Source organism: Cygnus atratus, chromosome 14 (genome assembly GCF_013377495.2).
Source record: "Cygnus atratus isolate AKBS03 ecotype Queensland, Australia chromosome 14, CAtr_DNAZoo_HiC_assembly, whole genome shotgun sequence".
NCBI lineage: Eukaryota > Metazoa > Chordata > Aves > Anseriformes > Anatidae > Cygnus > Cygnus atratus.
The window spans coordinates 5826466-5850874 of record NC_066375.1 but is presented as its reverse complement, the minus strand read 5'-3'; the positions used below and the strand labels follow the sequence as shown (position 1 = coordinate 5850874).

The 24409-nt window shown below is 44.3% G+C and overlaps 1 protein-coding gene across 1 annotated transcript in view; it reads left to right on the top strand.

The window, feature by feature from the left end:
• The first annotated feature begins 2308 nt into the window (after positions 1-2308).
• RNF130 (ring finger protein 130) overlaps positions 2309-24409 on the top strand; it is a 40556-nt gene continuing 18455 nt past the window's right edge. The window contains exons 1-2 of the mRNA XM_035570922.2: positions 2309-3085; positions 12555-12749. Of these exons, the coding sequence (XP_035426815.1) occupies positions 2827-3085; positions 12555-12749 (454 nt within the window). The 5' untranslated portion in view covers positions 2309-2826. The remainder of the gene's footprint in view (positions 3086-12554; positions 12750-24409) is intronic.

The window sequence follows — 24409 nt, the reverse complement described above, 5'->3', positions numbered from 1 at the left end:
GCTGCGCTCTGGTTTCTGGAGGCAGCCGCTGCCCACAGGCTCCACTCGGCCCCAGCTCCCAGCGCGGCTCAGGACATCCCCGCTCCAGCTTGCAGAGGCAACCCTGCACAATTAGCACATTTCGGCTTCATTATTTTTATTTTTGTGTCCCTTTGCATTTCCCACATCCTGAAGGAAACAGCTGGGCTTTGTGGCATTTCCATGCAGGATGAAACTCGGCCCTTTCTCATGACGAAGCCGGATACGCGCTGGTTAAGCTTGCTGACAGGACCAGCACCCTCACCCCTCCGCCATCTCTCCCACACCCTCTCCCATCCTCGCCGCCCCAAGGCCCGGTTCCCGGCCTCCGGAGGCCGCCCCTCGGTCCCTGTCGCCCTCCTTCACCGCACCGCGGTGCCCCCCGGGCCGCCCCCTTCTCCTCAGCGTCCCGGCCCCGCCGCGGAGCCACCGCCTCTCGCCGGGCGCTCCCCGGGGAGGCCCCGCAGGGGGCGCCCTCAGCCCGTGGGCGGCCGCGGGCCTCGGGAGGGGAACATGGCGGCGGGGCCGAGGGCGCGGGGGGAAGCGTGCTCCGCCATGGGAGCGAGGGGCTGTGGGATGTGGGCTGGGGGAGCACTGGATGCAACATTAAGGGGTATATGGCCATTTCTCCCCCCAAAACAAACTAGAGGAGCCAGGGTGAAACCCGGCACTGCTCCATCTTCACCCACGCGGTGACCTGTGAAGACCTCAGAGCCATTTGGCTGACAACAAAAGGGGCCCTGCTGCCGTGTGCTGTGCCTCGGCGTGAGGAGAGCAGGGGACGTGTCCCTGAGGCAGCCATCGCAGCCGGAGCGAAGGGAAGCTGTGCCCGTCCAGGGGGCTTTGGCCGCTGCCAGGCTGCGGGCAGGCGCAGAGGAGCACTCATGGCCGTGCTGGTTGTGTGGGGCAGAAACACACTGCAGGAAACGGGACAAAGCAGAACAAAAAGCAGACCTTTCTTGTGGTTAGAAAAGGGAAGTGGGGAGGCTGGATGCAGAGCTCATAGTGCTGAAAAATCAAGCTAATATCTGCTCTGCAGGAACGATGGCTCGGGACCATGGTCTGCACAGAGCAGTATCAGTGTGTTTGCCATGACTCTTGCCCTCCTGTTGCTCCTTCATCTGGGGTGAAAGGCTTGGTGAAATGTTTAGGGGCTATTACCGGCCTTTGGTTCCTCACCCAGCGTTTACCGAGAACGGCAAAAAAAAAAAAAAAGAGAAAAAAAAAAGAAAAAGAAAAACAGAAACAGAACATTCAGCTGATGCTTCACAAACATTTCCTGGATTTTATTGACATTTCTATGGAGCTTTTCATAGACAGCATCTCAGAGGATCTTAACAGCGCCACAAGCTACGTGCCTTTAGCAGACCCCACGGCTCCCCTCTGCTCAGAGACGCAGGCTTGCAAAGCCTCCTGCCTTCCTTGGGAACGACACGGGACTCTCTGAGGGAAGGCTTAGACCCACAGTTGCAGCTAAGTGTAATAAATAGAATGTGCTTTTAGTGTGTTGTCTTACACACGTTTGACTAGGTGCATCACGAGTGGATAAACTACAAAACCTTCCAAGAGAACAGTTTGAGAAGATGCTTAGGTTAAGCACAATGCTTATGAGAGGGCCTCGCAGAGCAGCTGGGGAAGTCACCAGGGAGGCAGTATCGCGGAAGAACAGCAGCACAGTTACTCGTTTGGAAATTTAGAAAATATCCTAACCCACAGCCCTGCGGTACTTTTCCTTGCCATAAATAATTTCCAGATAATTTGCTTTTCAAAAACAGAGCAGGCCGTTACGCTATTTAGTTACTTTTCCAGTCATGAAGAGGCTCAAAGCCTTTGTAAGCAAGAGGGCGATTCCTCAGGTCCTGCTTTAGTTTCACACGATTTGCGTTTATTCCCGTTTCAGTGCGGGTGAGGCTTCCCATTTCAGCACCGCAAAATAAGGAACCCCACGCTAGGAAGGGGCAGTCGCAGGCTGAGGCCGAGCTTCCCACAGCCCTTCACACCTGCAGCTCTCCCTCCTACCCACCCACGCGTGCTTTTAAGCTCCCCCGTGTTTATTTTTGACGGCTTCGAGGCCGGGGAGCGGCGCTGAGGAGCCGGGGCAGCCCCCGCAGCCCCTCACAGCTCCGCTCGCCCCCAGCCACCACCGACCACCCCCGAGGCCCTCAGCACCGCCCGCGTGACGTCACCCCCTGTGACCCCACCCACCCTCCATGGGGGGGGGCGTGGCTCACACATGCCCCTCCCCTCGCCCTCGTGGCGCCGGGCGGGGCGTAGCGCGCCTGCGCAGTGCGGGCAGCGCCGGGCTGCAGTCGGGGCGCCGGGCGCGGAGCCGGGCAGGGCAGGGCCGGGCATGGGGCGGCAGCCGCCGGCCGGGGCAGCCGGCCGGGCCAGCAGCGGGGCGCGCCGCCCGCCGCACTAAGCCGAGCCGCAGCCCAGCGGCCGCCTGCGGGGGCCGCCTCCTCTTCCTCCTTCTCGCCCCCGGTGCCCGCCCGCGTCCCCCCGGCGGCAGCATGAGCGCGGCGCCCTGAGCTGCGGGGTCGGCGGAGCGGGGCTCGCCCCTACCCCCCCCACCCCAGCCCCAGCCCCTCAGCGGAGCGGGACCCGCCGCCACTTCCCTGGCTCCTCCCATGGCATGAGCCCGCGCTCTCCTCCTCCCCCCCCTCCCGCCGCCTGCTTTCGCTCTGTCTCCCTCCCCGGGCCGGCAGATGGGATAACGTGCCTCGCTGCCACCCCCCCGTGCCGGACCGGAGCGGGGGGCCCGGCCCCAGGTCAGCCGTGACCGCCGGTTCGGCTCGCCCGGAGGCCAAGATGAACCCGCGGCGGGGCCGGCGGCCCCCGTCCGGCGGCTGCTCGGTGCTGCTGCTGCTGCTGTGGCACTGCTGGCTCTGGCCGGCCGGAGCCGACAACGCCAGCCAGGCGTACTACACCGCCCTCATCAACGTGACGGTGCTGAGCCCCGAGCGGGGCGGCCCCACGCTGCTCAGGATCGACCGCGGCCGCTACGGGCAGGATTCCCCCAAGGTGGAGGTCAAGGGCCTGCTGGTGGCTCCCGTGCCCATCAACGGAGGTAACGGCCTGCCGGGGGGGGAGGAGCTGGCGGGGGGTCCCTGCCTCTGCTGGGGGTCCCCGATGTTGCTGGGGGTCCCCACTGCACTTGCCAGCGGTCCCCGATGAGGCTGGGGGTCCCCACTGCACTTGCCAGGGGTCCCCGATGCGGCTGTGGGTCCCCACTGCACTTGTCAGGGGTCTCTGATGCGGCTGGGGGTCCCCACTGCACTTGTCAGGGGTCCCCGATGCGGCTGGGGGTCCCCACTGCACTTGTCAGGGGTCCCCGATGCGGCTGGGGGTCCCCGATGCTGCCTGGGAGTCCCCACTACTGCTGTCAGGGGTCCCCGCTCCTTGCCACTCCATCCGCTCCCGTTTCTGCACACCTCAGCCTCTTCTCGCTCGTCGGCGAGGCTGTTGGCCTTTGTCTGAGCTTTGCAGACTTTCCTAGAGAGCTCTGGGAAAAGAGCAGGGAGAAGTTGCCCATGGGGAAAAAAGAAAAAAAAAATCCATGATCTGGCTTTAATAACAGCTCGGCGAAGCATAATGGGTTTAGCCTGAGTAGGCTGGTCGTATGGAGGGATGTAGGCTTTATTTCTAAGCTATAAAGAGTCAATAGAGATGGCTAGCAGCACGGTTACAGTATTACTGTGAATTTCAGAGCAGCTGCATGGTGCTCACTGCGATGGATATGCATCTGGAAGGCCTTAAGCTTTTGCAGCTGCATGGAGTCATGATTATTGAGTGAGCATTTCTCAAAAATGCTTTTTAAGCTGTCCATCAAGACTCAGAATGACTGGAGCCATCAGGCTGTTACTCTCATGTCCAGGCCAAAACGTGCTCAAGTTTGTAGTGCTGAACGCTGTGTCGTGCTTCCCAGTTTTATTTTTATTAAGTGAGGCTGTTGTCCATTCGTTCTTTTCTGAGAAATGTTAGGTTTTATAGAGAATGCTAACTTAAACAGGTGAGAGTATTATCTTGGTTTTTGTTTGAAATGAGGCATTCAGTCACAATGATGTGATTTTAATAGTATCTTATTTTAAAAACCTTTCATGACGCTATCTCAACTGCCATCTTTAAGAAATGGACCGCTTGATGGATCACAGTGGTCCCAACCTGTCTTCTGGGCAGTAAAGCTCTGAATAATGCATTAAATAATATAATCAATTAAAACTAGGCTGCAAGTGGTGAATATTAAGAGGGTTTGTTTTGTCTCTTTTTTTTTTCTGAAGAGTCAATAACTACTGTATTATTAAAACCTCCTGAGAATTTACCAAATCTTAAGATCAGGAAGATATTTTGATGCTTCTTCAGAGCCAAATACCTCCTGCTAGGCAGCTTCTTACCTGCTACTAGTATATATGGAGCAGGCTGTGCATCTGCACATGCTTGCCGGTTTCATTGAAGCTCTATTTCATTAGCTTTATGAAGTGTTAATTAGAATATATTTAAATAGCACCTTTGTGGGGGCAGAGTGAGGGAACAAATCTTTGAGCAAGCCTGCTGCAAAAGGACTTTCATTCATACTTCAAATCTTACCTTTAGCGATGCTTTCGGTCAGCTCTCACCAGGTAGGCTCCGTCTTTCCTTCGTCTTCTGCTTCGTGGTATCCCTCAGACACCCCAGCTCGTGTTTTCTGCATTAAAGGAGGCTGTCCTGACAGTGCTGGGTACCCACCAGTTATCGCAAGAGGTATTTGGGGTTAAGGGTTTAGGGTTAAGGCTGTTGTGTTTTGATACATGCAGGGTGTCACATCACTTAATTCTTTTAGTAGCTGTATTATTTGTCAAGGAAAAACTTTTGATACTGATTACTTTTAAATCTACTTCTCTTGCTCTGATCTATTCCAACGCACAGTCTTCACTAAAGTGAGATTAAAGCACAGAGGGGCTGACAGCTTCTTCACCAGAAGCTAATGGTGAGGGGAGAGCCAAATAACTCAGCACCCTGTAAGGAGTATTTTTATACCTTGCTGCTGAAGTATATGGCGATGAATAATTTCAGTGAGAAAGCACAGCAGGAATCGTGAAACTGCAGGCCTGAATTACTGCAGTTTTGACATGCTGCAGTCATTAAAACTTTGTTGTTGGTGGTTGGGGAGGTTCAGTTCTCTCCTTCTGTTTGTCAACAGAAGGTAGTTAAAGCGAATGCTGCTGTTGTTGTCTTCCTCTAAAATTCTTCTGAAGTGTTCTGTATAGACAATTATATACTAGGCATTTTGTTTTAATTCTGCCAAGACACGCTTCATGTGGTTTTAAAATATTTCATGTAGCAGGAAAATCTGGAGTATGTTATGCTCTTAGTTAAGATGTTCTTGAACGCTTAAGAGTCATGATTTCATTCTTCTGTTTTATTATATCTGGCTTTGATAAGACCATGCTGTTCTGCTGTCAGTGATTGCTCTAATGCCTTTTTATCAGCCAGTTTATATTGCTGTAGCACTTGTTTGCAAGGTTTTTTTTTTTTCCTTAATAGCTCTTAACACAAGTAGCTAGTGCCAGCCTCTGCAGCTAGAGCAGTAAATGGTCTGCTCGATCCCCAGTTCTCCTGCATCTGGAGAAGAAAAGCCCTCTGCAACTGTTTGGAGATACCTTGGCTTTGAAACTGCATTGGAGTCAGGAACTGACCTGTTCACAGACCACTGGATTGGGTCATCTGCATGAGAGCTAAAACGTCTTCAAAGTCACATTTCACATGCTGCATTAAGATCCTTTATTCCTTGCTTGCAGGGAAGTAGATGGATTTACTAGTTTACAAGTTTACTAGTGTAGAGTCAGTGCTCTGCAGCTGAGCATACACCATTTGTAGTAGCACAGCCTGGGATGTCAGGTGTTACACTGTAGGGTTGCTTGTTAACTTGTGTTCTTGAATATGCCCACAATTTTATTATTTTTGAAGTTGTCAGTCCCTTGTGATTACCCATCACTTAAATTGCAGTGCAGAACAAATTCAGTCACTTCTGTTTCTTTAGCAGAATCTCTTCTCTTCAGTTCAACCTTGCCATGTCAATACATGTATCAAAGCACAGCTTCCCTGGACTTTTTATAGACCCTCGTATGAAATTGATACTGGCTTTCAGAAGCAGTGCTGCTCCGTAAGTGATACGGCAGTAATTCCATGGCTGCTTGTAAAAGTGGAGCTTGAGTGATTTGTCTGATGCAGCTGGCCATCAGGTGCACATACAGCACCTGTGTGTGCACATCTCTCGAGGCATGCTAAATGCTCGGTACCAGCTGAGTTTCCCTCTTGAGCTTTCTTCAGTTCTTCCACCTCTAGGTCCTCTCCTTATGTCCCCTAACCTCTTAGTCTTTTGTTGTGTCTCAAATGACTTCTTACTGGAAGGCAGTTTTAAAGAGCTTCCGGATCTGGGTGCTTGTGGAGCATCAAAAACTGTTTCTGTCATCCTGCATGGGAGCATAATAGCAAAGTGCATCTTAACAGCCAAATAAATGCAGCTTTTCTGACAGCACGGGTCAGGTTTGTGTCATCTGTTCGGTAAGGTTACTGAGCACTTCCCATTCAGTCCCTTATTTGGTTATTTTTGTGGTAACTATGTGGAACGAGATACTTCACCCAAAACTCTTGCCTTAGGTGCGTGCATGGGCGTTCTGCCGCCTGCTTGCACGGGGCCTGGCCAGCACCTTCCTCTCGCTATCTCGAGCTGAGCCAGAGGTCATGGAAAACTGCCTTTGATTCTGGGTAGAAACTGCTGCGCTTTGGGGATTAGTTCCCTCAGAAATGTTATCCGTGCTTAGCAGGGCTCTCCCGTGGCTGTCAGCTTGGGGTTGTTCTGATTTCTCTGGGCTTGGAACCTGAGGGCTGGGAGCGGAGCCTGGCATGATCTCAGCAGTTCCCTTGCTGGCAGCCAGCAGGAGGCAAGGTTTGTTGGGTTGGGTGCTTGGGTGGGGAGGCCAGAGGGTGACGGAGGTGGGACCGATGGAAGTGAAATGCTGGCGGTGAGTCCAAGACTATGGGTTGGGATGGGAAGGGCTGCACGCAGGGCAGGTGATGCTGTGTGAGAGCTCCTGGGCCCTGGCTCATGTCCCTGGGGACTGGGACAGTACTTTAGGAAGGAGGAAAAAACACCTTGGGACAAGGTGGAGGTAGGGAACAAACACTGGCATGAGAGCGGGGTTGGAGGTATAGCTTGTGTGTGGTGCTGTAGCATTCTGTAGCATTGACACTTTATAAATGTGTTCTAATGTTTATAAATGTGAACAGGTTTTAGCTGCAGAAGGTCTAAAATGACACTTTCCTGGTAACTGCAGAGCTTTCGGTGATATCCAGGCAGAAGTGCGTGTTCCCTCCTGCCCGGAATACAAAACATCAAGCCGTAAGAAAACGGAACAAGCAAATGCATCAAGAAGTGCAGCTTAGTGGAGGGAAAAGTGTGTGCTGTGCATGCGTCCTTTACCACTCATCTCAGTATCCAGCTTAATTAGTAGTCATTAAGTGATAACAAAACTGGTCTTTATATTGCAGTTTATAGCTGTAATTGTAGTACACTTACTGAGCTAACGAGATTAAATCTTAACTATTACGGGACTCAGCTTCGCTGACTTTCTTTTGTTTAACTTCTTCCCTGAAACGAGATTGCCTCTTGTGCAAAGAGTTTCTCCTGGTGGTAAAGCCACCTTTAGTCAAAGCAATTACCTGAAATAGCTCTTGAAAATAAAATGCTGCCACGTCTAACTCATTAATGCAACTTTTAAAAAGCAGGAATTATAACTGGCTTGAGTAAGGGCTGTACTGATAATAACACAAGTACCAATGTATTGGAGAAAACGTGTGTGTTACAGGTGTGCTATTAAGCCGTAATTGGATAGCAAGTACGAGGAGCCTTCCCTGAAATAGGAAAGAATCAATGCTGCTGTGCTGCTCTTATAAATTTCCCAGCTGAATTCCCTTTCTGGAAACTTTATCCTTTTTGTGTATCAGGAACATAATCGCGTTGCATGGGTCAGTTCTGCAGTCGGGTGCATTGCGTGGTGCCTGCCTGGGCAGCGCGGGCTGCGTGGGATTGCATCTTCCGCAGGCTGCCTTCTTTCCCAGTGAGTCTTCGGATCTGCTCCCCTCAGATATCGACGGTGTCTTTCCACCTATTGTATTACAGTGACTGAAGGTCAGACTGTGAAACGATTTCTGTACGTGGAGTGGAGACCAGCTCTGGCGACTGATGCTGGCCTGAGAGAACAGAGCGTTAGCTGAGATGCAGTCAGTTGAGGTATCTGACCATTTAAAAAAGAAAGGGGGGGGGGAGGAGTAAGATAAAGAATGATATCAAATAGTTAATGCCCAGGATGGTGGGGTTCTGGCAGTGAGCTTTCCCTGTTGAAAGGGGGACAACTCTTGATAACAAACACCACAACCATGGCCTTTCTTTTGAAGTGGGCCATCACAGGTGTGCTCTGGACAGTGCGAAAGCAGTGTGAACACCCCATATGGGAAGGAAAGCAAACCCAGTCGTGGTTCAGAGGTAGAAGGGAACAGAGTCTACGTTCAGGCAGGTGTGTACTTCTGACAAAGCCTTTATTGCTCTGACAGCTGACCTGTTAATTTCATTTTTGCTACCACAAAATGGGCCCTCCCTCTTGGAGGGGAAAGTTAAAGGACCTGGTGAGCAACTGGAAAAGATGAGGAGGAAAGCGCTGTTGCTGTTCAGATGTAGGCTTCAGTCTTCAGCAGCTGAGGAAGCCTGGTTGGATCTATTGTAGTATCAACTTCTTTCACATGAATCCCTAAAATGCTGTCACAAATAGTACCGTCCTTCAGTGGGAAGGGCTCTTGAACTTTAAAAAAAAAAAAAAAAAAAAAAAAGAAAAGGAGAAACAATTATATGCAAGTTGAGCAGTCTTGTGTGTTGTGCAAGAGGAAATTGAAGCTCTCCTAAAGCTGGAACAAACGTGCAGCCTGACTTGTGGGTACTGAAATCCCAGCTGGTCCTTCTGTAAGGAGGCTCCACAGTGGTGTTGAGGCTTACAGTAGGGAGGGAGGTATTTACAAGAAAATTGAACATCGCTCTTTAACCCAGCAGGTTACCACTCTTAACAGAAAACTGTCTTTGCCAATGTGTTCTTGATACATAGGCAGACACAAAGAAAGGAAAGGCGGAGTAAATAACTTATATTTCAAATTAGCTTGAACAGTAGCGTGCCTATAAGCATACAGGAAGCTGTTTCCCTACGTTTTCTGCAATTATAAAGTTGCACGAGTGACTTCTGATCATATCTTTTTATGTATTAGCGATTTGTTTTAGAATAACTCTAATTTAATGTGAAAGCGCTTTTCATTCTGGCGTGGACATTATCCAGGTAATATTTGCAAGTCCCAGTCTTCTAGATCCCAACTGGACTTTGGACAACTGAGCGTAGATGACATGGTAATGGGGAGCTATCAATGATGATTCCTGCTGACACTGTTCATTTATCTGTCCCTTACAATGCAAATTGATGTGCCTGGCAGGTTAGGTGTATAGCAGATGTTTTATTGTAGCCAGCTGGCTATGTTGGAAGGCTGAGCATGCCTATAAGACTTGGCCTCTTTATGGAGCGTATTAAGTGTATTGAAAAGATGAGCAGAGAAAAACGGACTATTCACTATTGTTCCTGAATTTTATTTGGTTAAAAGCAAACAGTTTCTTTAACATCTGTGTGATGTAAATAGGGTGCTAATGTAAAGTGGGTTGTGACTTTGTACTAATTCTCAAGTGACTTGTAGTTACTCAGTTCAGGTTTATAAAAAAAAAAAAAAAAAAGATTTTCAGTAATATTATTGTTACTTAGTGCAAAAGTAATATTGTCAGTTAAATCTTCATCAGGACATACCAAATCACCTTATCAGTGATAACATGCTGTTTGTGTCGTGGTGGTTGTTGGTTTACGCCTGGAAAGCTTCAGTATTGGGACATCTCACTTCCTAATCCTGTTGGTCCAGTAACATTTTGTAGCTCTGTCCACAGCTCTGAGAGACTTTGATCTCTACTGTAGTAGAAAATTTGTGCTACTTTTCCCACAGATGCTGTTTTTATCTCTTACTGCTTTCCCTGTCAGTGTTTCAATTTGCGTGGCTTGAAATTTGGAGTTTAAAGGTGCCTACATAAGCTTTATAAAACCGGATTGTATAACAGACTTTTCAGAATGCTACCTCCCTTTTCCAGATGCGTTTTCCCTTTTATTGCTTTTGATTTTCCATTCTAGTTAATAACCCATAATCTAGATTTTGGGGCCATTTTTGTTACCACTCTGTATTTTAGCTTTGATTGCACTGAAGCGATCACGTTCGGTCCACGTGCATAATCCGTAGGGTTTCTGCTCTTCTTCCTTCCCATATATTACAGAATTTTTGGCCGCAGTGTCTGCTTTCAGAGTTAATTTTAGCAGCCTGAGGAGGTTCTGTGGAACAGTGACCATTTAGTGAATGGTAGCTTTCAAAGGCTGTTTCATACCTGAGAATCTTGAATCTGTTTTCACTAGAGAAGAATGTGATTTTTTTTTTTGAGCTTTCAAGGCTTGCAAAACTTCCTGTCGTAGTTTGCTGGTGCTTCCCCCTCTCATTTTTAAGTGGAAATGTTCTGAACGAGTGGGAAGCATGCACGAAACAGGGAAAGGCTTTTATCTTAATAGAGGCCAGCAAGGTTGGTTGCACGTGTGCCATGTTGTGGTTCTGTTGTATTTCCAAAAAGGACTACAATTCCTCTTAAAAATGCCCTGTTGTCTTGTATTAAGGACTGCAGTGGCTGTGAGCGTACACCTGTGATCCTTGCTGTTCCTGATGCTCCAGAACAACTTTATGGGATCAGTGCTGGTCAGCAGTTTCCAAGGGTATTAAAGTAATAATGTCAGAGTAATGGGGAAAAATACTCTCTAAAATTTAGCTTCACAAATCTATATTTCAGTTCCCAGATCCCAGGGAAAATGCAAAAATAAAAATATGAGGGGAGGAACAAAAAACTTTAAAACCCTAAAAGTATAAAAATACAGCAGACAGCCTTCCATGCCTGAAATGTCTTAATACAGTTCTGAAAAACGACTGTGAGAAGTATTTGCTTATATCTGGCTGCCCGCCCTCCTTCCAGCGGGCCAGGAGAGGCCTTTCAAGCCCAGATGAAGAGATGAAACGATTTCCTGTGTGACTGCTGTGATAGATTCATCTACGCTAATTTTCTTTGAGTAAGCAGAGAAAAGTCTGTTTCAGATAAGATTTAAATAGCCCAATAGTCTAACCTGTCAAATGTTTTAACCTGAGCTTTGTTAAGCTGAAAGCACTTAAAAATGCCTTCTGTTTTGTTTCCAGCTAATACCTTAAACTGGATGCTTTCGTGGTAGGCCTCTTGCTGAAATTCCCTAGCCTGAGCTGACGAACTCGCTTCTTTAAAACGAAATTTTATGAGACGCTTCATTTGAATCTCTTATGAAGTGCAACAGTTTTCAGAACTATTATGTAGATAAATTGTTGTAGATAAAGTGTCTTGAAAAATCACCCTTTATCCCAACCATTTTTAGTAGCCAGAGATGACATGACATTTGACAGGGTAAATGTGTATTTTAAGTTGCTTTTGGCTCTGAATTTCTAAAAATTCCTTAATAATGCAACCAGTGTGTCAGACTGCAGTGCATGTCTGCACTTGTGTAAACGGAAACATCTTTCATCAGTTTCAGCTGCTGCACTGTGAAGTCATCTTCCACATTGCATTTGTACGCAGATCCGTGTGGGTTTTGGTTGCTCCAGGGTACGTTACAGCATCAAAAAATAAAAAAAAAAAAAAAAAAAAGCTTTGCATACTGTTGAAATTAGATATGTCTGGCATTTGCCATTTCTATTACTTTTCCTTTGCAGCATCGATAGCTGTTTAGCTAACAACTGGAGTGCATCGTGTTTGCAAAACCATTTGTTTCCTCGTAAATTTGAATGCACTTCCCTGTAGACAAAATGTGCATATGTAAAAAGCCGATGTTGCTGTGGGGTTTTTACAACATCAGCTCTTAATGTCGTCCTTTTTTACAGTAGCCTGCACACGGTAGATAACTGCTCTGAACCCTCGTGTTCACAGCCTCCTTTGTTTAGTTATACTTTCCACTGCAGTGATGTTTATGACTGCATTAAAACAAAAAAAAAAAGTTACCCTACCCAGAATGACTAATAAAGAGCTGTTTTGTAAATGCCTGTAGCATATGAACCATATTCTAGTGTTTTTCAGCCTGTAGGCAGGTATTGATTCAAATGTAAATTCACTGTTCTAGCTGCACTAGAGTTAAAAATAGCTTGTGTTACTGAGCCTAATTCTTGGGCATATAGTGACAGCTTTCAGCGTGCAAGATTGAGCTTCTAAAGACTTTTTTGCCTTAAGAATGCAATTAGCTTTAGGCTTTATTAACCAGAGGGCAGTAGCTTCCTAGCGCATAACAAAAACTAGCTTCAAGTTTTGCTGAATTATTTTTCTTTTTGGATGTTCTAACAAATTGCCGTTTGTCTGAACGTGTGTCCAATTTCAGTTGCAGATCGCCTGGGCTGTGACCCTCGAACACGTTTCCAAGTTCCACCGAACACCAAGCAGTGGATTGCTTTACTACAGCGAGGAAACTGTACATTTAGAGAGAAAATACTGCGAGCAGCTTCACATAATGCTACAGCTGTGGTCATTTACAACAATATATCCAGTGAAGAACCTGTCACGATGACTCATCAAGGTAAATAAAATGCAATCTCTTTCACTATAGTTCTCTTCTGCCTGAGTACTCTTTTGCCACACAAACCATTGCTAAAGTGCTTTTGGCAGTACACAGATGATGCTATTTGAAACAGCCTGTTCTCTAATGATGTTTACATGTATGCAATATAGTGAAATAAGCCAATAACTCTGAAAGAAGTTACTTAGCTTTAGCGTACACTTTATCCAATAAGGAACATTTTCTTCTGTAGAAGGGATATGGGAGTTTTGGCTTGAGGAAATAGCTGACTCCTAAGATCTTACAGGTGTTTCAAACCTGGCTGAGATGAAAAGCTAACATAATATAACAGCAGGTCTAGCATTCTACAAAGTATGTGCAACTGAAGAATTTTCGCAGTAGCATGTCTCCAACTGGCTGTTTATGGTGGGGACTTTCAAATATTAAGTTATATCAGAATCTGAGTTTGCTTGCTTTTTTATGACAGTTTACAGAGGGTTTTCTTTCTATGATGCATCTTTGTTGATTCTTGTATGGTACTCAACAATTCAGAGAGCAATTGCCCTGTGTTAAGCAGTCTAGAATTAGACTATTGCTGGTCTAGAGCAATGCTGAAAGTTGAGGTTTCTACTGACTTCCCCTTTACAGGGTTATCCATGTCCAAGTTTGCTGTTACTAGTGAATATAGCTGGTGGGACTCTCCAACCTTAAAAAATAAAAAAAAAATCCATGGTTAAAAATGATTTTTCACAGTTCTGCTAACTACACTTTTAATTTTTCTAGAAGATGTTCTCACTTTGGAATTATTTAGCTTAATCAGAAAAGGCCTGTTTCTGTATTTGATGGCTGTACTGCTGGTAGCTTTTTTTTATACAGGTTTTCATTTCAGTTCTTTCTTTAAGCACCAGGGGTTGCTTAGAAACTGGAATTTCCTAGTTATTTCTCTACATATTGTCACAATTAGAATGGAATTCTTCTAAAGTGCTATGGTTGCTTCTGCCCTTCCTCTCACTAGACGTCGCTTAATGGAAATGTCTTGTGGCTGCTTCTGATTTAGTGGAGTCTGACCTTCCCAATTCTGTACACCACAGAAATTTTCCAGGGAAATTTAGACCTGCATATAGCAATCCTAAGCCTGTTGAAGCTGTTTTTATCTTAGGTACACTTCCTTAGACACTTCTGCAACTAATCTGCAGGCAAAAAGCCCCATGTTCTAGCAAAATAATATAATAATATTTATTATCTGCTATAATAAAGAGGAGTGCCACTCCGTGGTTCTTGTTCTGCCTGTCCTGATCATGTAGGAGGCCTGTTTAGCAATCTGCGTTTTTGCTGGGCTTCCCTTAAATAGCTTCCTGTTTGCTAGAGGTAAGAACTGCAAGCGTGTGTAACCGTGAGATGCAGGCTGGTCCTTTGGTGTTAACTTCAGCACAGTGAAGGTTTGGCATCCACCATTCCATTAACCCCGTGATTGTGTTTCCAAGCACAGTATCAATTCATGAACCTGTACTGGAACAGTCACGGCCTTCTCAAATCTTCCTTCTTCTGTCTTATCAGTCTTATCACTGATACATGTATGCTTTTGAGGTGGAGAACAACGACATCATCTGCCAACTAGGTATGCTAGTGTGCTACACCTCTTCTCTTTAGCGTTTTCTGTTCCTGAAGGTCAGGAGGAGTTGACCATGTGTATTCTGCAGCTCTTGAAGTTAAGTGTGTTAAGTTAAATTAAATTGATATAAAATGAAAATGAAGGTCAGCCAACAAGCTTGTCTTATTTTCATACAATGACTAGTGCTGTTCTTCTGTTCTTTAAAACATGCATTCTTCACAGTGCCCTTTTGTGACAGTCTTAGGCAGTCGTGAACCTGGTCATCATATTTCCCTTCTACAAACAGGTAGAAATAGGCTTTATATCTGCGCCATAGTTTTTATACTGCTACTTGCACAACCTTAGGACTATTTTGTCTGCCTGGTGAATCAGAGAGGAAAACAGCAAATGCTGATAATGCATACTCTGAACTGTGTGCTTTCCTGCCTTGACCTTTACATGAATTCCAGTCACCAGTTTTGACAACGTCGGTGCTAAAAGTAATTAAAACATTACACAGATTTATGCATGTTGCTCATCTTGAACCTGCGGGGAGGTGATTCCCTATTTAAAAAAAAAAAAAAAAAAAGCTCAGTAAGCAGATCTCACACATGGAATTAATATTTTTTCCAAGTTATTTTATGCTTGAACACACATTTGAAAATTCTAATGTTGTGGAAATTTGTCCATGCTCAACATACTGCTTAACAGAATATAAATTCCTTCTGGTGACCACCTAACAGCTGTCACTCTTTTTATCTCTGTCTTTTTTTATCTCTGTCTTTTGTCTCTGTTCATATTAAATGAATAGTTTTTATTGCTAGTGTCAAAACTTGCTTTTTCTTATGTGGTACTCCACTAAGTCTCTGTACCTTCAACTTCAAGTTAATTTTAAAATAGGTATTGACCTAAAGGAATTGGTGAAACACTTTTTGTGTACGTTTCTGCTAATCTTATTTGAAACATAATTTTCTCTCTGCATATCCTTGTATGTATTTCTGTGCACATATAGAATAAACGTATTTTATATATTCTTGCAGATGTCCTCTATCAACCTAAATGAAGGACATCTTTTCCCAGCATAGGTTATGTTAGACTATGATATCACTGGCAGGAAGGCAGTTTTATGGGTGGTTTTGCTTTCTACTTCTGTTAAAGCAGAACAAATGTTGTCTGATGTAAAAAGCCTGTGTGGTGGAGAAAATATTTAGTAGCTGTCTCCTTTATAATCAATTATGGGAATAGGAAGGAAGTGCAGGTAAAACAGCATTTTAGTTCTTTCTATTTTTTTATGTGATGGAGATGGTCTTATTAAGTACAGGATAGTTAGATTTTATATTGAACTCTACTGAAATCTAGATTTTTATTTGGATTTATAGAAAAGAATATAAACCAAAGAAGCCTCTAAAATAAAAATGAGGTATTTAGAATTTATGGAACAAATGTAAACAAAAATATAAATGAATACAGAAGAAATCATCAAAATAAAGTTGCTGGGTTCCAAAAAGCAGGGTTCATCAGTGCTGAAGAAATTTCTTGAAGTATTTAAACAACTTCTAACGCAATACCTTGTTCAGAGAATTTATCTGACGTTGCTAAATCTTTTCAAGCCTTTGGCACAAGTTGCAGACCTCAAGATAAATCTTTGTTGCACTTCTGAAGAAGCCATGCGTTATTTTTCCTAGTGTTTTTTTTAGTGATGTGTACAGAAGGTGTCTTTTTCTTCTCTAGTGCAGCGGGAGACCTACCTGATACCACTGGCTTCCAAGAACTGTTTTCTTTCAAGTGTAAGATTTCTCATTACCCTGTGTTTGCTTTAAAACAAAACATCGACAAACCGCTGGCACAGGAGGCAAGACACGTACTCATTTCAAAGTGTGACAAAACCGAATGCGTTTTAAGAGAATTATTTTAGGTCACTAGGTCAGAGACAGGAGGGACAGGAAGCCATTGGGAGCTGTTGCCATCTGATGGCTCGTCCCTGGTCTGGGTGCAAGGTGCTGCAGGGCTGGCAGCTGGGTTGCTGCTCTCCTGGGCTGTGGCACCTTTACTGCGTGCTGCAAATCTGTGCTGCTGGCCTTTTTCTCACAAACTGTCTCTTGGTGCAACTGTAAGCTACACTGATACACAAAAACCATGGCAGGGTGCTTTGCAGATCATTTTGCCTGAGTGTGTTGAAGAATTTCAGCTCTATACCAAATCCACTGCAAAACTTCCCCTGGATTCCTGAGACCTGCTTTAATCCACAGCTCAAAATTGATTTTGTGTGCTGTAGTTTTGTTCTTTACTATTAACTTACCCTGGAATATTAGTGAAAAGGAAGGAAAGGTGACTCACGGAAGTTGAAGCTTTTAAAAAGAAGAAAAACAATCTTCAATAGTCTAACCATAGTTGGTGTATCTCTGATCATTTTATGTCGTGAATTTGCTTATATTTGGTAACTGAAAATGTTGGGAACGAGTGTCAACAGAGTTATAGTTAATCTGTTTCTCGCTGCATTTCTTGTAGGTATATTCATTTGGAAAGTGTACCAGGTAGTAGTAGATGGAGTTGTCTGACACTTAGCAGGACGCGGAGAGAAGTGTGTTTGGAGCACGGATTCTGAGCCTTAAGGAAACAATTGTCCCTTAGAGGCAAGCCAGGGAAAACCCTTCACAAAGCTCAATGCTTTGCAGAACTTCCTCTTCCCAGTGTTCCTGCATGTTAGGTACCTCATCCACAGCTGAAATAACAGGAGTTGGGCTCGTTTTTCCTTAGCCAGCGGAAAGGATAATTAGTTCTGTGACTCTGAAAAGGCCCGTGGGACTGTTAGTGACTGTAAGTAATTACATTTTTTTCTTAGCTAAAGACCGTGCTCCCGCAGCAGAGTAATTCCCCAAATCCATGGATTCCGTGGAATCAAAATTACTCATAGATTTACGCAATGTGCTTCTAACGAAGTTCTAAAAACACTTTATAGTGTCCCTGCGTAAGCTTCTGTTACCATGTGCTTTGGGGGCTTTGCTGGATTTGTTTGGAAACACTGTTCAGATTGATGGGTCTGTACTGAAGTTGTCTGTAGATGGAAGAAAATACCAGACCATGGCAGACTGCTCTCATTGGGAATCCCTGGGTTTCTTAGTTCCACACGCACTGGTGGGAATGGAAACTGCTGTCCAGAAACAGCAAAACAGAAGCCACCTACCAGCACCTGCTGATGTTACGAAATGCAAGAGTAGAGAGTTTTAGTTACCAAAATCCAAACACATCTTAAATTGAAAAATGAACGGTAATGCGTTACATTACAGTAATATTTTTTAGAAATCAAAAATGTGACAGTAATCAGTGTTTAGGTGTTAAATCCAGATCTAAGGTAGCAGCTTTTGGACGTTGTTCCTGAAGTGTATGCGAAGGAAAACAGTTCTCAAGTAAGCAGTATCTTCTGCAGAATGTCTGCTGGGGGCATCTTGTAGCTTAGCAGAAGGATCTTAATTCTTTTAATAGTGCTCAGTGTCATCAGACTTTAAATAGAAGGCAAAAAGGTGCTATCTGAGGTTGATGGAGAGGAAATGATCTGTAGCAAAGTCAAAGTAATGCCTTTCTTCTACATCCTAATGCTGCATTGCTTCTTGGGGGGGGGACTTGGGGTGCACTGGGTGCAGCAGGGACACGTTCAGACTTAGCTCGTTGCTAAACTGGAGGAAATGCAGTGGCAGAGCTCCACCATCTCACACGTGTCAGCGTGGTTTGGACTTGTGAATGGGACGGGGTGATTTAGCAATGACTGCTTGTTTTGATTTTATGCAGATTTGTCCTTAAGAAACATCTCACCGAGTGTCAGAACAGAGCAACTGGGTTATGAAATAATGTGTCAGCTGAATTCTAAACATGGCCCAACAGTTTCCTTAACTGATCTTGCTGTTTAGCTCTCCTGTTTTGAGCTCTTAGACTTAGTAGATTATGAAGTTGATGCAGAAGTATGACAACAGCATTGTGTTGAAGCGCAGTTCCTTGTTTAACAAAGGAGGGTGAGCATTTGGGAAGCTTGTTCCTGCTTATACGATGATTGTTATTTATTACCAATGGATTTAATTATTTAATGTGTTACAGGCTAGCACAACAAGAATCTGATTAGGCATTAATCTGTGTTTTGAAGTTAATTCTGTCACACCCGTCTTTGGAAGGCTACTCCTGCTGTTCCTGGTTTTCTAATCACATGCCTTAATCGTGTGCTGTTCTGCAAGGAGCAGAGCTCCGAACGTCCACGTTTCTGGTAGCAGTATGGCAATGCACGGTGCATTTCAAAACAGTGATGTGCACGTAGGCATATTTAGATGACATAGTTCAGTGTCCTGTCTTACCCTGGCAGAGTAAAATCCCCCGAAGCTCACTTTGCTGCAACCGAAGGAGAGGCACAACTTGACTGTATTTCATTTGCAGCTCATCTGAGCCTGACCCTCACTAAACTTGTATATCTACTTTTTTGTCCTCTTGAGCAGACAGTCAGAATTCAAGTTTTAGCCTCAAGCGGTTGTTTTTCAGGTTGTTCTGCATAGGCCTGTGTAGCAAAGAGACTTGTAATTTCTGGAAGCAGCTACTCAATGTTTTGGGGTAGCCGGCTGTTCCACTGGTGGTGTTCAGCTGAGGTGTCCCATGAAAACCTAACTTTTAGGTGATGGCTGTAACTTTCAGGTAGCAGTATATACTGCTGTCATGTACAACTTTCTCATGGTAGGGTTGTAACACCTGTTCTACTGTCTGGCACTACGTAAAATAGGCATCTATGGTAAATGTTTACATACAAAAATTTGACGTCTTCAATGTTGTGAAGGGAGCAGGAAGAAAAAAGTGGTTAAAAAAAAAAAACACCCTTCAGCCTCATTTTAAAATTGATGCATATTCTTGGCATTAAGCTCTTGCCTTGCTTAGACAAGGTAATTGGCAAATACTATGCTTTTTTCCCTGTTTACGGAAGTATTTGATTTGGGACATCTCAAACAACATATTTTACCCTTGAGATTGCACTTGTGTTGACAGCTTGGATGTGCTCTTGCTTACTTTCTGATTAGATCAAAATAAAAACATGTGCAGCCAGACCTGTTTTAATTGCTGTGAAGATTTGCCAAGACTCCTCTTTATACTGTATGCTTTTACAAAAGCCTGGTTTAAAATGTAAGACTTAATTCTTTGTAGTGAACTTTTATTTTGTATTAGACTAAAATTGTAAAATATCTGAAGAATTTGTGTGTTCCCCAATGTTGCTAAGTACTATGGAATTTATATTGGAAAAAGTTCCCTGAGCTCACCTTCTCTGGCAGTGCAGGTGTTTCATTATCATAAGATTGTTTTCTAACATGGATAAACACCTGAGCTTGGAAGTATCATCCTTAAATAAGCAGAGAGGTCTTTTTGAATATCAGAGTACCCCCTTGTGTCAACTTTATTCGTCATTCCTGTCTGTGTTTCTGTAATTTCTTTTCCTCTGACTTGTAGTTGGATTCCTTGTTTCTGCTTTTCATTAATTTTGCATACCTCTTATTTCTAGCAGTGCGAAATGTTCTTTATGGTTAGATGACCGCTCTTTCCACGTGCGTTTTGGTGTTCTTAACGCAGCTTCCACTCTTCCCCTCTGCTCCCTCCAGTGCAGATGTCTTCTGGTGTTTTCACAGAACTCCCAATCGCTCCCAGAACTTCATAAATAACAACAGCACTTCCTTTGTGTTTTCCTGTTTTCTTCACTGATGTTTTGTGGGCTCCCAGATTCTGTCACCGTTGGCCAATAAGTTGTCAGAATTGTATTAATCTCCACAATTATCATCCTTCTTGCCTATGTAAGTAGGGCTTCTGAAGCAACTTTCTCTGACAGTTCTCTCTCCCAACCTATTCTGTTGATGATAGAACGGAACAAGCCTCCTTCAAACCTGTAAACTGCTTTTAAGAGGCTTTCTCCTGGGGGAAAAGGCAGTTATATTCTTCCTTTGTTTATAAGTTTCTGAATTTGTGCCTGTCTCTGCAAGGTCATTTCACAGGAGAGTCTTGGAGCTGTTTATTAACATGTTCCCTACTCAACAGCTGAAAACTAGACTATGGTGATAGTGTTTTCCATGTGTGTCAGTAGGCTTCAACAGTACAATAGGTCTTTATTATAGCGCAAGTATGTCATTATTTTGTAAGCTATTGGTGAATATGACTTAAAAGGGTTATTAGAGTTCCGAAATTACTTGAGCAAAAGCATTTTCCATCAGACCTAACTGGTAGCTGCTGTTTGTGGTGGTCTTACTGTTACTTAATGTTATTCTAAGAAATCTGGCATGGTAATGGAATCGATCCCTTTCCTGGGCACCTGTATGTTTGTCTCATACATGTTCAGAAATGCTTAATTATGGAATTGTAATGGTTTGTGAAGATGGGCAGTTTTATTTCCAATCAGATTATTATTACAGTGCTTACATCATTGCAGTTTGTTTTTTGGTGTCTGAATCATGCTCTGAATCCAGCCCGTAAGCAGCTGCCTGCACTATTCCTTACCTTTATTAGGGAGGTGGAGATTTTGAGTGCTTTTTTTAAAGGAAGTACCCTGAAATTTCCACCAGGAAAATGATTCCAATAAAGCTGTTTTAAGTTTATTTTTTTCAAAGTAAAGTAATGAAAAGTGTTGGTTGTTAAATATTGTCTGCTATTGAAAGAGAACAATATACTTTTGCAAGCCTGAGATGAGTGCAGTTTATCTGCTTCACGCTGTGGCTACAACAAGCATCAGCAAGTGCAGTCAAAGGCTAAGGAAACCGCAAGGACTCTAGCTGAAAATATCAGCCATTAGAAAAGCGTTCACCTTTGTTACCAGCACCTGACTTAATTCCCAGTTCTCTGCAGACCTTGTTATATCGAATCAAAGCAGTCCAGTACCTCTTACAGGTGGTCCCGTACCTCCCATGCTGGAGGAGGGATTTCAGGCTTGGTCCTCCCATCTGCGAGGAGCTGGTTGCAGCACTGCGGCGCTGGCAGCTGCTCAGATGCCCAGGAGGAGTTGTCACCCTCCCTTCTTCCCCAGCATTGACCGAACAGCTGCTTGGGCTGTTCATAAGCCCAGGAAAAGAAAAAAAAAAAAAAAACCAGCTGCTTAGTAGTTGCATTTTGTCAAGCTGCCATTGCTTGTGTCCTCCAAGGGACAGTAGATGGATGGAAGGTGTCTGAAGTCTGCTCTTTGAACCATACCTGTCTTTAGCTTGGTATCCTGGCCACAGCTGACTGTATTTAGAGCTTCAGAGAAGTGTTTGGGAGTCAAGAATCAACACACAAACTGGGGGGAACAACTATTTGCTAGTGATGAGACCAGTAATCTTTCTTTGAGATGACTTTCTATTGACTTTCCAAAGTTGCTCTCATGGAATTGCCAGGAGGTATGGTTAGTAAGGGAGCCAAAGCAATTTCTTCAGGAGCACTACAGAAGCTTATGGTTGTTGCTGCTGTTCCCATCTTGGTGTTAGTGTCTTCCCAGATGTTTAATTCTTCTCTTCTCCTGTCCCAATGTAATATTGCACAGTTTTAATGATGAATTGCATCTTCCTTTTTCATACAAAGTTGTGTAACTATCCTAATAAGCATGCACACAGTAAAATTGCAAGCTAGAAACAGCAATCTAGGCTTGGATGATAACAATTAAATGATTTATAATATTTCCAGGTGTCAATATTCAATATTTATCTTAGGTCTACAGTCTGTCCTAGCTTATTGTCTCTGGATGAGTGCTCACTTCATTGGCTTTAGAGAGCATTCCAGCTTCTTTTCTTTGAACACTATTCTTGGCTCAGGAGAGCATTGCTTTTCATAAAATTATATATAAAGACCATATTCTAACTTTTACAAACACGGTTAGTCTTTCTGTATTCACCTGGGGATTTTTCTGCTTAGGTTTCAGAAATGCAGGATATCAAGGTGCTTAAAATAAACGAGTCAGCGTCTCCTTCTGCCCCCAATCCTTCTCAAGCAGGGAGCTTTTGCTATAATTATTTAGGGTGATGCCCCTGACAGAAATATGGATGAACCAAGTCCCAGTTTCCACTGAGCTTCAGTATGTTAAACAGGCACGATTTATTTTTCTTTCCTGCAGTTCTCCTTGGCTCTCGCAGGGTCAGAAGCGGCAGTAGCACTTTGGCTGTTCCCAGTTGAGTCATTTGGAATGCAAATCACTTTGCAGAGATGCCAGAGGTTCCCTTTGTGCTGGGCCTTATATAAAACGTGTGGCAGATTGTCAGCGTTGTCACATTCCCTGGGCAGCAGGGAATAGGTGGAGGCTTTAGCTTTTAATTCAGACGGAACTGGACTAGCATCAGATCTGAGTCAGCTTTGCTTCACAGATAGCTTTATAAATCATGTCAGAATGCTGCATCGAGTGCTTCTGACAGATACTTTGATACTGACATAACTCAGTGGTCCAAATAAATACCTACTGGGGAAGTACAGCAGAACACGTGCTCTGGGGAGAACAGTCCCTCTGCCCTTCCTTCGCTATCAGAACCAGATGTGAGGAACAGAAGTGAAGCCTGGGGAGAATATCAATCAGGATTAAGTTCTCTATTCTTGGTTGATCTTGCATCATCTGGGCTGTGGGCTGGCTTTGAGGGTTGCAGGAGCACGTGCTGCATCTGCGTACAGGATCTTTAAGTTGCAGGAAAGGTGCCTTTTGTCCTGTCCTAAGTGCTGCAGGCCTGGGCAAGGACACTTTCCAGCTGGGCAAGCAAGAATACAAGTAGATTTCTTCTCAAACGAAGCAGGCAGTGGGATTTTATTCTGTTTTGAGGTTTGCAGTTCATTAATAATCTTGTACCGTGTTTGGGTTCACGCAGACAAACCGTCTTGAACAGAAGAAGCCGTGGAGAGCTGGTCTGCAGCGGGCTTTGTGTGAATTTTGGTGTGCTGGTCATTAAGTAGCTTGTATAGATCCTGTTGGTGCAGGGTTGCCACTTCAAAGCTTTTGAGCTTTGTGAATGGAAAAGAGTAATGAAGTAACATTTAAATGACTTACAGAACTCTAACAGCTAGTTTTCCAAAGTGGGGACTTTAGAGACTGTCACCTGTCTTATTGTAGCCTCAGTTTCAAAGATGATGTTCTTTTGGCTCTTCTCCTTCATTTTCTGGGTACAGTAACTTCTTAAGAAGACAATTTCGATTAAAGGACTTAAAAGAAAAAAAATTCTTTGCATTGAAAGAGGATTTCATGTTCTCTGTTCACTGTCACACAAATTTCTCTGCAACTCCAGTCTACTCTAAAGCCAGAATCTGGGTGCTGCAGTCTCTTGCATTGTACAGTTCCTCTCCTAGGGAATGTGAACTGGAGCAAGCAGATGGAGAGAACAGATGAGCAGGCTTTGCACACATTTTGAAAATAGGTCTTGAAAAAAGGGGTTTCGGTGTAGATCTGGAAGAATAACAGTGGCACTCAAAAGTTTGTCTTATTTTTTTCTTTGTTGCTTTGATTTTAGTATAAATTTTGCCATCTTTGAACCTAGATCAGAATTCCTCAGAGTTAAAGATCCCCTTTTTGGGGGGACAGGGAAATTCTGCATTTAAAGCATAGGTGCTCTCTTTGCTCTGCAGATTTCATTCTTTTTTTATCTGATCTTGTAGTTTGATTCTCGTGGTCCTTGTGCCAAGGATTTTCCCTTTGGGATGTGAGGTAGACTAGGGACGAGACGCTACAAAAACTAGATGGGGTAGGCATTCAAAATGGATATGATAAAGCTGATCGCTACCTTACTGAGCACATCTTTGTATGGATGATAAAATCATTACTTAAACTTATGGTCAGTTTTTTCATTTCTGGTCCACTTTCCGGCAAGGTTTATTTGCTTTGCTTTCACTTCGGTCAGAAGTGGTGCGGGTAGAAGTTTGGCTTTGTTGCATCCTTGGTGGAATTGCGATTTGCAGGTCCTTGACAATCTTTCTGGCATGTGCAATCTCCACAACCACATCGGGGAACTTGCCTAACTCTCCAGAGCAGCTTGTACTCAGCTCTGTATGTACCAAGACCACTCATTTTGTAAATGTGTTTTTTTTTCTGTGAGTTGCCTATTCAGGTAATCACAGCTTCCAATCTGGAACAAATGCGCTC